We start from the raw sequence: 12,612 nt of genomic DNA, 5'->3' as shown, positions 1-12,612 counted from the left end.
TGAGTCAAATTTGATCCCTTTCCACTTGAAGGAACCAAGTACAGTTTTAATTTCAATAGCTGAATTCCTTAGGGAAGAGCTGAGAAAATAATGCTAATCAGAGCTAGTCCTTTGATGAAACTATCAGACTTCACCGACTCGTCAAAATCAAAGCAAAACTGAGGATGGGCTGAAATGCTTTGTAAAGCAGTATTTTTAGACAGCCTGCTTCATTTCCCCTCCCCCTCCTTTTAGAACGGATACAGATGACACGCTTTCTGCATGAATGCACACTGACATTCTGTTCGACTGTTTTCTAAATACAATACTAGAGATTTAAGCAGTATGCTTTAATTTAAACAAAGTAGCATCTTAAACACACAGTCAATTCAGCTTAACGAGATGAAAAGAAACAGTATTATGAAAATTACTTATCAAATACGCTGCTTTTAAAAGGTGTTTTTTTAAAGTAACACAGGACCAAAAACATTCAACTATTACTTTATTTATATTACTATGCTTAAGTTACATGGAAAGGACAACCAAGCAGTTCTGCCCCATTTCAGGAAAGTTTCCCATCAACACCAATTACATGGTGACAAATAACCAGGAGTGGTGACGTCTCTGGGTCAAGACTGACAAGGAAGAATGGGCTCTGGTGCTACGGTTCATCTCCAACAAGAAAATGGCACAACGGCCAGCACAAGCCACACTAACACTGAACCTTTAGCACTGGTCACAAATTCGGATCTCTTCTCTGAAACTAGCAAATCAAGTGAAATAACTGGGTTAAAAAAATTTTTCTTTAAAATGAAGCCCAAATAAGTTTAAAAACCATGCTCTTGACACATTTTTCTTTCAAAATTTACATAAAACACTTTGCCACTCTAACTGCCCAGATTTTTTTCCTCACGTAGTCCACCCACCATGTAGCTGCAGATAAGACTATTCTGCCTTGAGATGTAAAAGTACGGGGAAAAATTAACAGCATCTGCATAACATTCTCTCTACACACTGTTGTTGGATGGAAAACAGAAAAAAAGAAAGAAAGAAAGAAAGGTTCCATCTTAGATTCTCATAACCTCTTGTTCCGCAGTTCGTGAATCCGACTCTGATGCTAAGGTGACAGTGTATGTAAGTAGATTTTTGTTTTCAGTGAAGGAGACCTGGGAAAAGGTGAAGTTATCTCGTTTTCTTCAAGAGTTATCGGATGGTACATGCTCCTCGAAACCCTCACTCTCCCGAACTAGAGCGCGTTCCAGGATCACACGGCCTTCCTTATAACGCTGGCTGTCTTCAGTGGCAAACTCATAGATCCATCCCAGTTTGCTATTGCAGTTTTTACAGCTCACATCTCGAACCATGTGGCGGCCAGTGAGCATAACCCGATCTTGAACTTCACTGTACTGCAGGTTAACTACCTAAGGAACATGTGGAAACAAAATTGCAAAGGAGAGTAAATTATTTGGCAGAAGGTACAAAATATTTAACTGGTGCAGTACCAGCAAATTCAGAAAAGCAAATAGCAGTTACTTCAGTCCACCCCACAGCCACCTTTCCGAGAGCTATTTTTAGAAGCCGCTGGGACAGGTAAACATCTGGAATTGCACTGAACAGGTAATGTGATCACACGTTAGTGTACTGGTCCAAGCCATACTATACATGCTAGTGATATTTCTGAGTTGTAGTGAATGTAGGGCTGGATCCAACTGTTATTGCACCTTGTGTGCAAACAAGGCTACCAAGGTAAAAGATGTAGTATACAACAGGTATTCCATTAAAAAGTTTGTTTCTGAAAACACATTTTATATGCAAACAGACCAAAGAAGCTTGCTATAGACTATGCATTGCAATACATCATTTTCGAGCGGCTTCAAGAAAATCTGTGAAGAATTTTCAATGATTCTGAATACCCAACAATCCTCTGTACTTTACTTTTCTGTAAAGGACAAGATAGCAAATATTTTGGGCTTTGAGGTCTATATGGTCTTCCTTGTAACTATTTAGGCAGCTGTTGTAGCACGAAACCAGCCACAGATAATATATAAATTAATGAGCATGGCTGTGTGCCATTGAACTTTATTTTAAAGAAAGCAGGAAGCTGGCCTGTCAGAGTACCAACTCCTGTCCAAAACCTAAATAAAGATCAAGGGTTATACACTATCAATTCTTTGAGAGGAAAACTTGTTTCTAAATTGTACAGAGGGCTGTCCACTGGGGAAGTTTAGCTGACCTTCTTTTCTAAGAGCAGTACCTTTGCATTAGTTCTATTCCTTAGCCTAAAGCACTTTAATTGGGTTGGCCAAAAAGTTCATTTAGTTTTTTTCCATAAGATGGCTATAGTAGTGCCTAGTTGTCTTTGACTTCATTTGAAACAATTTTCTTAAGACTGTATTGTGACAGCTGTCATATCAGTGAGCATTAAAAAAAAAACATCTAAAATGCTGAATTTTTGTGTAGCCATTTTAATATTGAAGATGAAAGAAAATACACAACATTTTCGGCATATTATGCTTCATTTTCTTAAGGAAGGTAAAAGCACAACTGAAACAAAAAAAGACTTGTGTAGTATATAGAGAAGGTGCTGTGACTGATCGAATGTATCAAAAGTGGTTTGTGAAGTTTTGTGCTGGACATTTCTTACTGGACGATGCTCCACAGTAGGGTAGAACAGTTGAAGTTGATAGCAATCAAGTTGAGACATTAACTGACAATGATCAATGTTAGACCATGTGGGAGACACGTGACACACTGAAATATGGATTTTTTGGCCAACCCAATAAATTCAACTGTGCTAATACACACTAGACTCCTGGAACAGAAACCACATCAACCAATTTCAAAACAAACCAGAAATTAGAGATGCAGATAGAATAGATATTTAATTATTAATTAGGAAACACTCTTCCAGTTGGCAAACCTATGTAATAAACTAAATCATAATCAGGTGTCATTGGTGAGCATAAATTAGAGCTGGAGAAGTTGGTTAGATGATCCTTATTCACTTGTATTATTGAGTTATGAGAGCTTAATGCATCTATCCCCCTATAAACAGTGACATGGGTTGGGGATGCCTCAGCCCCTTCCTTCCATAGTCTGTGAAGTCACTACTATAGTCTTACACTGAATGGGGACCACCCTCACACATTTTTCAACTTCCAAGATTAAAAGTCACACTCTGGTAATGCCTTCCTGAGGTCCACTCAAACACAAGCTAGTGGGCAATTATTCTGTAGGCTGCAGCTCTCATTCTGAGTTTTCCTGGTATCTCTAAGCTCTGAGGAGTATTCTGGTACTACTGTCAAACATATCCGCCATCAACCCACTTAAGAAATGAAGCTGAATTTCCCACAAACCTTGTTAAAAAGAAATGCTCTGCCAGTGGCGCCTGTGAATCGAGTGGAGATGAGTTCTGAGCGGTTGGTCAGAATCGTATCGCAGTTTGCACAAGAAAACAGACGAGTACCACCAATATGATCAAGGAAAATTCTGCCCATTTTTATAGTTGAAGTTTTTTAAACACCTAGGAGCAAACATAAAAGGACAATAAATGCATTATGATAAAAAAAAATTGTTAGCCCTGGTTGGTATGACTGAGCACTGGTTTGTGAACCAAAAGGTTGCTAGTTCAACTACCAATCAGGGCACATGTGGGTTGTGGGCCAGGTCCCCCTCTCTCTAAAAATAATTAAATAAATTCTTTTAAAAATTTGTTAGTATCTACTTGGTGGGTCATTGAGAACCACTTATATATGCGCTCTCTGCTTTGCAGTATTGAATACATAAAATAGCTGACTCTGAACAAAAGAATCATTCACTGAACAAATGAATAGGCACAGGCAAGCTAAGACTATTTTATTTTAGAAGCAGTGAGCCAAGGAAGTAAACATGCTTAGGCAGGAAAAGGAATGGTATCACTTCTCTTTTGGTTGGTATGAAAAAAACAGGAAGAATGTGGAGTATCAGAAACTGAATAATGAAAAGCACAGACAGGTAGAGTGGTGAGAAAAAGGTTCAGCTTAAGTGTTAAATATACATTTTGAGTACGTGTAATTTGAGAAAAGAATTGTGGGACATGAGCTTGGTTAAGCATAGAAAAAGGGACAATCAGAAAACAAGTGGGTTTCTAGTCATCAGGTATATCTATGTATACAGAGGTAATGGCACTAACATTAGTAAGTTATAACCAAAGTTAAGGCCAAACTCATCACAGTTAGAGCTTTAAGATTCTTTTCAACTTTCAAGCAAAAAACAGTACTTTAATCATCTCAGCTTTTATAATTACTATTCCCAAATAATTTTATAAATAAGACCTCTTTGATACTAGCATTTCTTAGTTCCGGGCTATTAAAATCCTTAAAAGGTTGAAATAAGAAGTACCAAACTTTGGCTGTTTACCTGGGAGCCTATTATCAGTTTATTTGAAATTACTGAAATGGTGAGGCACCAGGCTGAAAACTTAAGTGAAATTCATAGATGATCTGCAGATCATATTTTAGTAATTATTTTCAACTTCCTTTACCTTCAACGAATAACACATTCAGCAACTAGAATTTTCCGTTTCTATTTTAATAGGACTCTGGTGAAGCAATCACATTTTAGGACCTCTACCTTTTTATTGTTTTTAAAAAATTCACAGTATTTTCCCTGCTCCCATACATGCGTAGCCTCCCTCATTATCAACATCCCCCAGCAGAGTGGTTCATTACAGTTAATGAACCTTTACTGAAAATCATCATCACCCAAAGTCCATACTTCACACCAGGGTTCACTCTCGGTGTATGTTCTATGGGTTTGAACAAATGTATAATGACATATACCCATCGTTATGGTATCACCGAGTATTTTCATTGGCTTAAAAATCCCTTGTGCTCTGCCTATTCACCCCTTCCCCTGGCAATCCCTGACTTTTTTTTTACTGTCTCTGTAGTTCTGCCTGGTTGGAATCACATTGACATCCAGTATATAGCTTATGATTGGCTTCTTTCACTCGATAACATGCGTTTAAGGTTCCTCCGGGCCATTTGATATACCAGCTTATTTACCCATTCGACTGCTGAAGGACACTGTGGCTGTGTCCAAGTTTTGACAATGATAAATAATGCTAAAACTATACTTAAATTATGAATAAAACATCCATGTGCAGGTTTTTCATGTGGCCATGTTTTCAGGTCCTTTGGGTAAATAACAAGGAGTGCAACTGCTGGACCATATGGTTAGAAACCATATATTTCGTTATAAACTACCGAACAGCCTTCTCGTAATCGATGAGAATTCCTATTGGTCCACCAGCATTTGGTACTGTCAGTGTTCTAGATTTTGACCATACTAATAGGTGTGTAACGGTATCTCATTGTTTTAATTCACATATCCACGATGACATATGAAGTGGAACATCTTTTCACAAGCTGTTTGCCTCATGTCTTTTTTGGTGAGATGTCTGTTAGGTCTTTGGTCCATTTTTTTTAAAGCCAGTTGTTTTCTTATTGTTGAATTTTAATTGTTGTTTATGTTTTGGATGACAGTTCTGTATCGGATACATCTTTTGCAAATATTTCCTCCCAGTCTGTGGCTTGTCTTCTCGTTCTCTCAACATCGTCTTTCACAGAGAAGTTTTAAATTTCAGTGAGGTCCAGCTTACCTATTATTTTTTTCCAGCATCATGCCATTGGTGTTGTCTTTAGTAGTTTTACATTTTATATTTAGTCCTGTGATCCATTTTAATTTTTTTTACATGTGGATGTACTGTTGTTCCACATCATTTAGTAAAAAAACTATCTTTGCTCCACTGTAACTGCCTTCTCTGTCAAAGATCCATTGACTACATATATGTGGGTCTATTTCTGGGCTCTCTATTCTGGTCCACTGATCTATTTGTCTGTTCTTTGGCCAATACCATACTATCTTGGTCACTGCCTCTTTATAGAACTCCTAGAAGTCAGGTAGTTTCACTCTTCTGACTTCATTCTTCTCCTTCAATACTGTGTTAGCTACTCTGAGTATTTTACCTTTTTATAGAAACTTTACAATCAGTTGGTTGATATTCACAAGAAGACTTGTTGGGATTTTGACTGGGAATGCCTTTAATCTATAGATGAAGTTAGGAAGAACTGACATCTTGACAACACTGAGTCTTCCTATCCATGAACATGAAATCTCTCTCCATTATACTTAGTTCTTCTTGATTTCATTCATTAGAGCTTTATATTTTTCCTTATAGATGCTGTACACATTTTGTTAAGACTTATACCAAAGTATTTTTTGATATTAACATAAATAGTATTTTTTGTTGCCAATTCCAGTTGTTCATTGCTAGTATTAATACACACATACATGAACAAATGTTATGCTGTCTTGTTCTGGCAAACTGCTAAATACTTTTCTTAGCAGGGGTCAGCAAACTAAGGCCTTTGGGCAAAATTCAGCTTACCACCTGTTTTTGTATTGCTCACAAGCTACGAATTTTATACTTTTAAATGTTGGGGGGAAAATTAAAAAAACTTTTTTCTGACACATAAAAATTACATGACTTTCAATTTCCATTATCCTAAATAAAGTTTTATTGGGACACAACCACATCCATTTATTAATTGGGTGCTCTCTCACTACAATAACCAAGTTTGAGTAGTTGCAACTGACACGTTATTGCTTGGAAAGATCACAATATTCAATATCCAGCCACTGACACAAAGCGTACCAACTCCCTACTTAAAAATCTGGAAGTGAAAAAGCCTTTCATTTAGAAAGCAGACAGTCTTTCTCAGAAAAAAAGTAAATTTGGTTGGTATTCAGGTTCAAGGATTAACTCAAGTACTTGAGAAAGTCACTTTAATCCTCCTCCCTTTTATGGTTTTTCCTAACTAAAATCTTTTAACTTTCTGTAATCAGTTCAGTATGCTTAAGACCAACTATAAAAACAGGTACTGTACACCCAGCTTCTGCCTTTTGTTTACCCAGGACTAAACAATATAGCTCAGATATTGGGTTGCCCAAAAAACCTATATGTTTTTTTCCTGTAAAACAGAAGACACATTTTTCATTTTCACCGATAACTTTATTGATTTAGATATTTTCAGTATGTCAGCTATCTTCTGCTATTGGCTTCTAGTGGGTAGAGACCAGGAATGTTGCTAAACATCTTCCAATGTGTAGAATTATTCGGCCAAAATGTCAGTATTACTAAGGAACTTTGCAAACCACTTTTATGTTTGATCAGTCACAGCACATTCTCTGTACACTGCACAAATCTTTTTTTGCATTTCAACCTGTCTTGAAATAATAAAGCATACTATGTGGAAAATGTTGCTTATTTTCTTCTACTTCCAATATTAAAATGACTGCACAAAAATTAACCAATTTTGATTAAATTTTTTAAAAAATGCATGTTGATATGATGGCTGTCACAATACAATCTAATAAAATTGTTTCTAACAAAGTTAAAAACAACTAAGCACTATGAGAGTCATCTTACGGAAAAAAACCAAATGAACTTTCTGGCCAACCCAATACTTGAACTCTGGAGTCATGGTACCCAAGTTCAAATCTCAGCTCTGTTCCTCAAAGGCTGTGTGAACTTTGCTAAGGTATTCTCTTCTTCTTTGTCTGTAAAATAAAAATAGCAGTATCCATCCTGAATTGTGAGAATTGGAGGTAATACACTCTTAGGACAGGGCCTGGCACAGTGAATACCACCTAAAGGTTAATCTAGTAAAATAGATTATCTTCTTCAACATTCCCGACCCCAAACAACTTCCCTCTCCTACTGCAGATGAAGAAAGCAAGACTCAGAAAGGGTATGAAACAACTAGCTTCACCTCCTGTTAGTTACTGCAAAGCTAAGTGACCGGGTGACAGAAATTACAAGGAGAAAAATTAGAAATGTTCTGAAGCATCTCAAATACTTAAGTGTCACAGTTCTAGGTCTTAAAATAGGTGCTTGCCCTCCCTGTAATTAAAAATCCAGCTGGGATTCAACCCTGGCAAGCAGAATACCCTGAAGAAGGCAGCACCTTTGCCAGCCCTAAAAATATCAGGGAGGAGAAGAGCAGGTATTGATCTGCATTTCTAAGGACCCTCAGATCAGAAAACACCTATTTCACAGATAAGACTTTCCCTTTGTTAATTAAAACTATTCCCTTAGAGAACCACAGAAAACACATACCACCAGAACTGAGAGGGCCTTTTCCATAGCACCAGATGGTGGTGGGCAAATGCAGGTTATAAGCCTCTCCTACAGGGAACCGAATGGGTAGGAGCCTAGTACAGAAAGGGTTAGGAATCTGCCATTCAGAAAAGGTTGTTTTGTAAGTGGTTCTGCTAAAATGGAAACATGCGGAAGCATGCTTGTGTTTCTGGTTTTCAGTCTCTTCTCTCTCCAAAACAAAGAAAGGAATAAAGCTGAAAGAACAGAGCTGTACTGATTACTATAATTAATATTTAACGTTATTGTAATCTCATTAACTATTTTCATACTGATCTGTGACTAAATTCTGCTGAAAACCTATAAAGCAAAATAAGTTGAATTTTATCCATAAAACCAATTTCCCAATTTTTGTAAAAATAATCACCAAGCCAAGTTTCAGTTACACGACGAAGCTGTGTTTTCTTTTTGTTCTTTTGCAATACCTGACCAGTTTCCTTTGCGGTGCCAAATGATGTTCTGGTTATGGCATCAGGTCTTCATTTGACAGTAACTTTTATATTTTTGTTCTTGACCCTAAAATAATGCCTTTATTTTTGTTAAATATTTTTAAGTTTACTGTATTTCTGTAACACTTTTTATTTAGTCATCACTAGAAAATAGGACTAGTCATGCAACTCAGTGAGTCACCTAAAGGATCCAGTTGGTAATCTCCCCAGTTTTTTGGCAAGCCAAATTCAAGATCTCTTCTCTGTTCAGATGTAATACCATGAGTCAAAACAGCTTCAAACTGAATAGACTGGAGTGTAACTTAACTATATGGTTTCCTGATTCAGGTGTCAAGTAGCAAGTTCATATCATAGCTAAGGTCAGTTCCTACATTATCCATACATTATTATACAGGGTTACCAGAGAAATTGCTATCAATTTGGACAGCTGCTTAGGTACTTTAAAAGTTACAATGATATTATGGGCACAAATAAACTTAGGACTATCTTCACAACTCATGATTATAATTAGGCCTAGTTTCATGTCTCATGGACTGGCTTTTTGGAGGTGGGTAGCTAGTTAAAGCTCTTCTTTTAGATCTAATCTTGGTCTTCCTTATTTCCATAAAAGTTTTTCCTCCTTTTTATCACTTAAGCAGAGCAAAAGAAAAGGCAATAAGTCTAGGGATAAGTTCTCAAGGATCCAACCAGATATTATTTTAGAAAAATCCACATGGATTTTACTAATCTTTTTAGAAAAGTTGTTAAAATATAATTTACTTAGTTCCCCTGTATAGAATTAAATAATTTACTTCAGCACAAGTCATCATCTCCCTCTCCTATAGATAAGATGATTCCTAGAGATAATCATCAAAAAATAAAATAAAATAAAATAAAATAAAATAAAATAAAATAATCACCAGTAGGCCTGTATTGGGTACTGAGCTGGGTGAGGACATCCTCTAAAAAGGTAAACATCAGTCCTTTCCAAGGAGCTACAGCCTACCTGGTGTTCCAGTACCTACCCATAAAGATAACAGGATATGTGGAAAACATTCTATGTGCCAAACTGTACAAGCTTCACCTTCTTACTATTCGTACATGCTCCAGGCCTGTTTTTTTGTTCCTAGGCCACCGCCTAATAGCAACCCAAAGCCTCTTCATCTTCTAGGTCTAATCAATATCAATCCCCTTCAGAATGCTTCCAGTTTCACCTCACTTCAGCTCTCTTTCCCACTTAGAACTCTTATAATATTCATTACATAAGTTATTACTATTTAATGACAAATTGTTACTGAGTTTCCTTTTCTATGACTTTTTACTAAACAGTAAGTTTTGAGAGAAACGATTCTAAATTCTCTACAATTTTCTTCTTACCTAATACAGTACACGTACGCAATAAATAGGAAAAGAATACATCAAGATACTCCACATCTGGCACAAATATGTACCCTGGAAACACTTGACGAATTCTGGTTCCTCTGTGTTGGAAAGCATATGTACCCTGCAACACTGAATATGTGGCTGTGCAAAATTAGCCAATATCCTTTTACCCACCCTCCCCTCCCCTCCGTTACTTCACCAGCAAGTCTAATTTTCCAAAAACACAAGGTTAGCCTGAGGTTACTTCAGGTTTTCCATCTGTCAAGGAGACCTGGAATAAAAATCCTCAGATTACCAACAGGGTTCTGTAAACAGAAAAAGTTTAAAAATAAATGAGCTGTACACTTTCCAGACTCCCTTCAAGGGAGGATTAATAGATGGTGTCAGGATTAAACATTATCTTTGTAGTAGTTCAGTTTTCCAACTCCTGCTGTTCATAGTACTCATGGTCCTACCTACCTACAGAGTGCTGTAGAATAAAGGGGTTGCAAGAGCGCGCCTTCCCTTCCACCAGCGAGGAAGAAGCACGCAAGGCTGCCGCGAGACCCCCAACAACGAAACCATTCGGCCAGAAGCCGCCCAGGCCGGGCTGGCGCGCGGCGCGCACCCCGCAGCCCCAGCTGGCCCCAGCTGATTGCAGGCACGTGACACTGCAGGCCAATAGGGAGGGGCAGGGGCGCGGCGCAGTGGGGCCGCCTGGGGCACAACAAATACCGGCCGAAACAGCTGGGCGGGCGGCTGCCGGGGGTCCTGGGCAGCCTACCGCGCCCCCACGGCTCGAGATGCTCCGCAGCTCCGCAGCTGCCCAGCAACCACACCACGCCCTCTGCCAGGCCAGCGGGGGTTCCCTCCCCCAGTTTAAGGTTCAGGTGGGGAGGAGGGCTGGGTGGCAAACGTTTATCCGACGGGGAAGAAAACAAAAGCAAACACCGCCCTCCGTCGCGGCAAACGTCCGTCTGCCGCGGATGTAGTCCTTTTTATGGACGGGCCGCACTGAGCCATAATCGGGGCCCCACAACTAGGAGTCGAATTCGCACTTCGCTTCGGGGACCGGGGCTCGGCGAGGCGGTCAAGGCGCCAGGCCTCCCGCCGACCACAGCGGGCGCTGAGCCTGGGGCGCGTCCCCGACACTGCGGCGGGGACGCGGCCCGTGGGGGCGGGGCAGCCAAGGGGGGAGGGGGGGTCGTGGGCCAAACTGCCAGCGGTGGAGGCGCGGAAGGCCTTGGCGGCGACCTGCAGGGACTCTGCGGCGGTGCCCGGAGGGTTGGGGGTACTGGCCAAAATCGAAGGCAGCGACGCGAGGGCGCGGACGCCGAGCTAAGGGGTCGCGGCCCTGGCGGGTCGCTCCGGTCGTCCCGGCTGCTCCGCGGGGGCGGGCCGACACGGCTGCTGCGCTCCGGCCTCACAAAGAGGAAACAGCCGAGCTCGTCCGCAGGCAGCCCCCGTCACTGGGGCCCGCCCAAAGGGGCCGGGGGCAGCTGCTCTGGGACCCCGGGGAGAACGCGACGAGGAAGAAGCACTTCCTGCCTGGGCCCCCGCCTCGGACCGATTCCCGAGTACTTCGAAGCCGCCGACCTAGGGGACTCCCTAGTGATCTCCGAGCCCAGCCCCCGCCAGTCTTACCGCAAGTGGCTTTGAGATTCGCAGGCGAGATTCGCAGCTGCCTGCAGCCTTTCCCTCCGCAGCAGGAATGAAGCCCCTCGGCCACCCTAGTCGCTAGGTTTAGTCAGGCCCCGGCCTTGGCCCCGCCTCTCCCTAGTTGGGCCTCAACGTCAATCACCCGGCGTGGCTCCGCCCCTCAAGCAGTCGGTTTTCCCGGTTGGCTCAGAACATCCTTCATTCCTATGCCCCGCCCCCACTCCAGCACCTCGCCCCTTCCACTGGGCCCCGCCCCTCTTCTGGTTCACCTTGCTTTTCCCTACTCGAGCTCTTCTTAGTATCACTGTCCACCCCTCCCAGAAGCGGTAGACCCCAGGCGAGCTCTAAACACTCCGCCCCTCCCGTGACCCAACACCTCGTACAGCCAATCAAAGAGGAGGACTCTGCCCCCCCTCTCCAGAGGTGTCCAATGTGAAGAGCTGTAGGATCCACCCCCTTCCCAGCTGAGAGCACACAACACAGCGTCCACGTGAGCCAGCTTCTTAAAGGAGACAGCTCAGCACAATTGCTGCAGCTGTGTGACCTCGCTCGTCATCAGCGTCACCAGGTGGTGGTCAAGGCCTAGCTTCCTGAAGTCCTAGCTTTCGGAGGTTCAGTGATGACTAATGGCTTGTTAGTGATGGCTTGTTGAAAACAACAAGCTGTTTTGTAGGCAAAGTAAATACCTAGGTAGTTAACACGCACCATGTAATTTCTTTGGGGTTGTTTACTCTTACCACTCCTTAAAGAGGGCCACCTTTTATTTACAAACCCCAAACTCTTTGAGTTTGAGCATATAGAAGGAACTCCTCACTAATATCTGTGGAAAGAATGATTTTTTCAAGCGTGCCCAGCTGTATTTACAACTCCCTGAGTTTTGGTAGTGGGAGTGATTATTAAAAAAAAAAAAACACGAGAAAATTCAGTTTTCTGTATGGAGATTTCCTGAAATTTGTTTATTGGAAGGGGTAGCTGTTCCTTTGA

At 41.1% G+C, this 12,612-nt stretch overlaps 1 protein-coding gene across 3 annotated transcripts; it reads right to left on the bottom strand.

Annotated features, from left to right (window-relative positions):
• Positions 1–468: 468 nt before the first annotated feature.
• YPEL5 (yippee like 5) lies at positions 469–11,851 on the bottom strand. 3 transcript variants are annotated; one of them, XM_037146606.2, is made up of 4 exons: positions 11,614–11,851; positions 10,190–10,261; positions 3,336–3,502; positions 469–1,400 (listed from the first exon to the last, which is right to left on the bottom strand). In XM_037146606.2, exons 3-4 carry the CDS (start codon positions 3,474–3,476, stop codon positions 1,176–1,178), a joined length of 366 nt encoding a protein of 121 aa, XP_037002501.1. In that variant the 5' UTR covers positions 3,477–3,502; positions 10,190–10,261; positions 11,614–11,851; the 3' UTR covers positions 469–1,175. The 3 variants fall into 3 exon arrangements, with proteins under 3 accessions (XP_037002501.1, XP_037002500.1, XP_053523060.1); XM_037146605.2 differs by lacking the exon at positions 10,190–10,261 and having other exon boundaries at positions 11,614–11,848; XM_053667085.1 differs by lacking the exons at positions 10,190–10,261; positions 11,614–11,851 and adding an exon at positions 10,450–10,544.
• Between the last annotated feature and the right edge of the window lie 761 nt (positions 11,852–12,612).

This window comes from Artibeus jamaicensis, unplaced genomic scaffold (genome assembly GCF_021234435.1).
Source record: "Artibeus jamaicensis isolate MK-2021 breed Jamaican fruit bat unplaced genomic scaffold, CSHL_Jam_final contig_465, whole genome shotgun sequence".
In the NCBI taxonomy this organism is placed as follows: Eukaryota; Metazoa; Chordata; class Mammalia; order Chiroptera; family Phyllostomidae; genus Artibeus; species Artibeus jamaicensis.
The sequence above is the reverse complement of the archived record's forward strand: the minus strand, read 5'-3'. Positions and strand labels throughout refer to the sequence as shown.

Bases quoted from the DNA above. Each gene is read 5' to 3' on its own strand.
- YPEL5 (XM_037146606.2), bottom strand. From the start codon at position 3,476: ATGGGCAGAATTTTCCTTGATCATATTGGTGGTACTCGTCTGTTTTCT. The intron at 1,401-3,335 runs GTTTGTGGGAAA...CATGTTCCTTAG, and splicing joins GAGCATTTCTTTTTAACAAG to GTAGTTAACCTGCAGTACAG.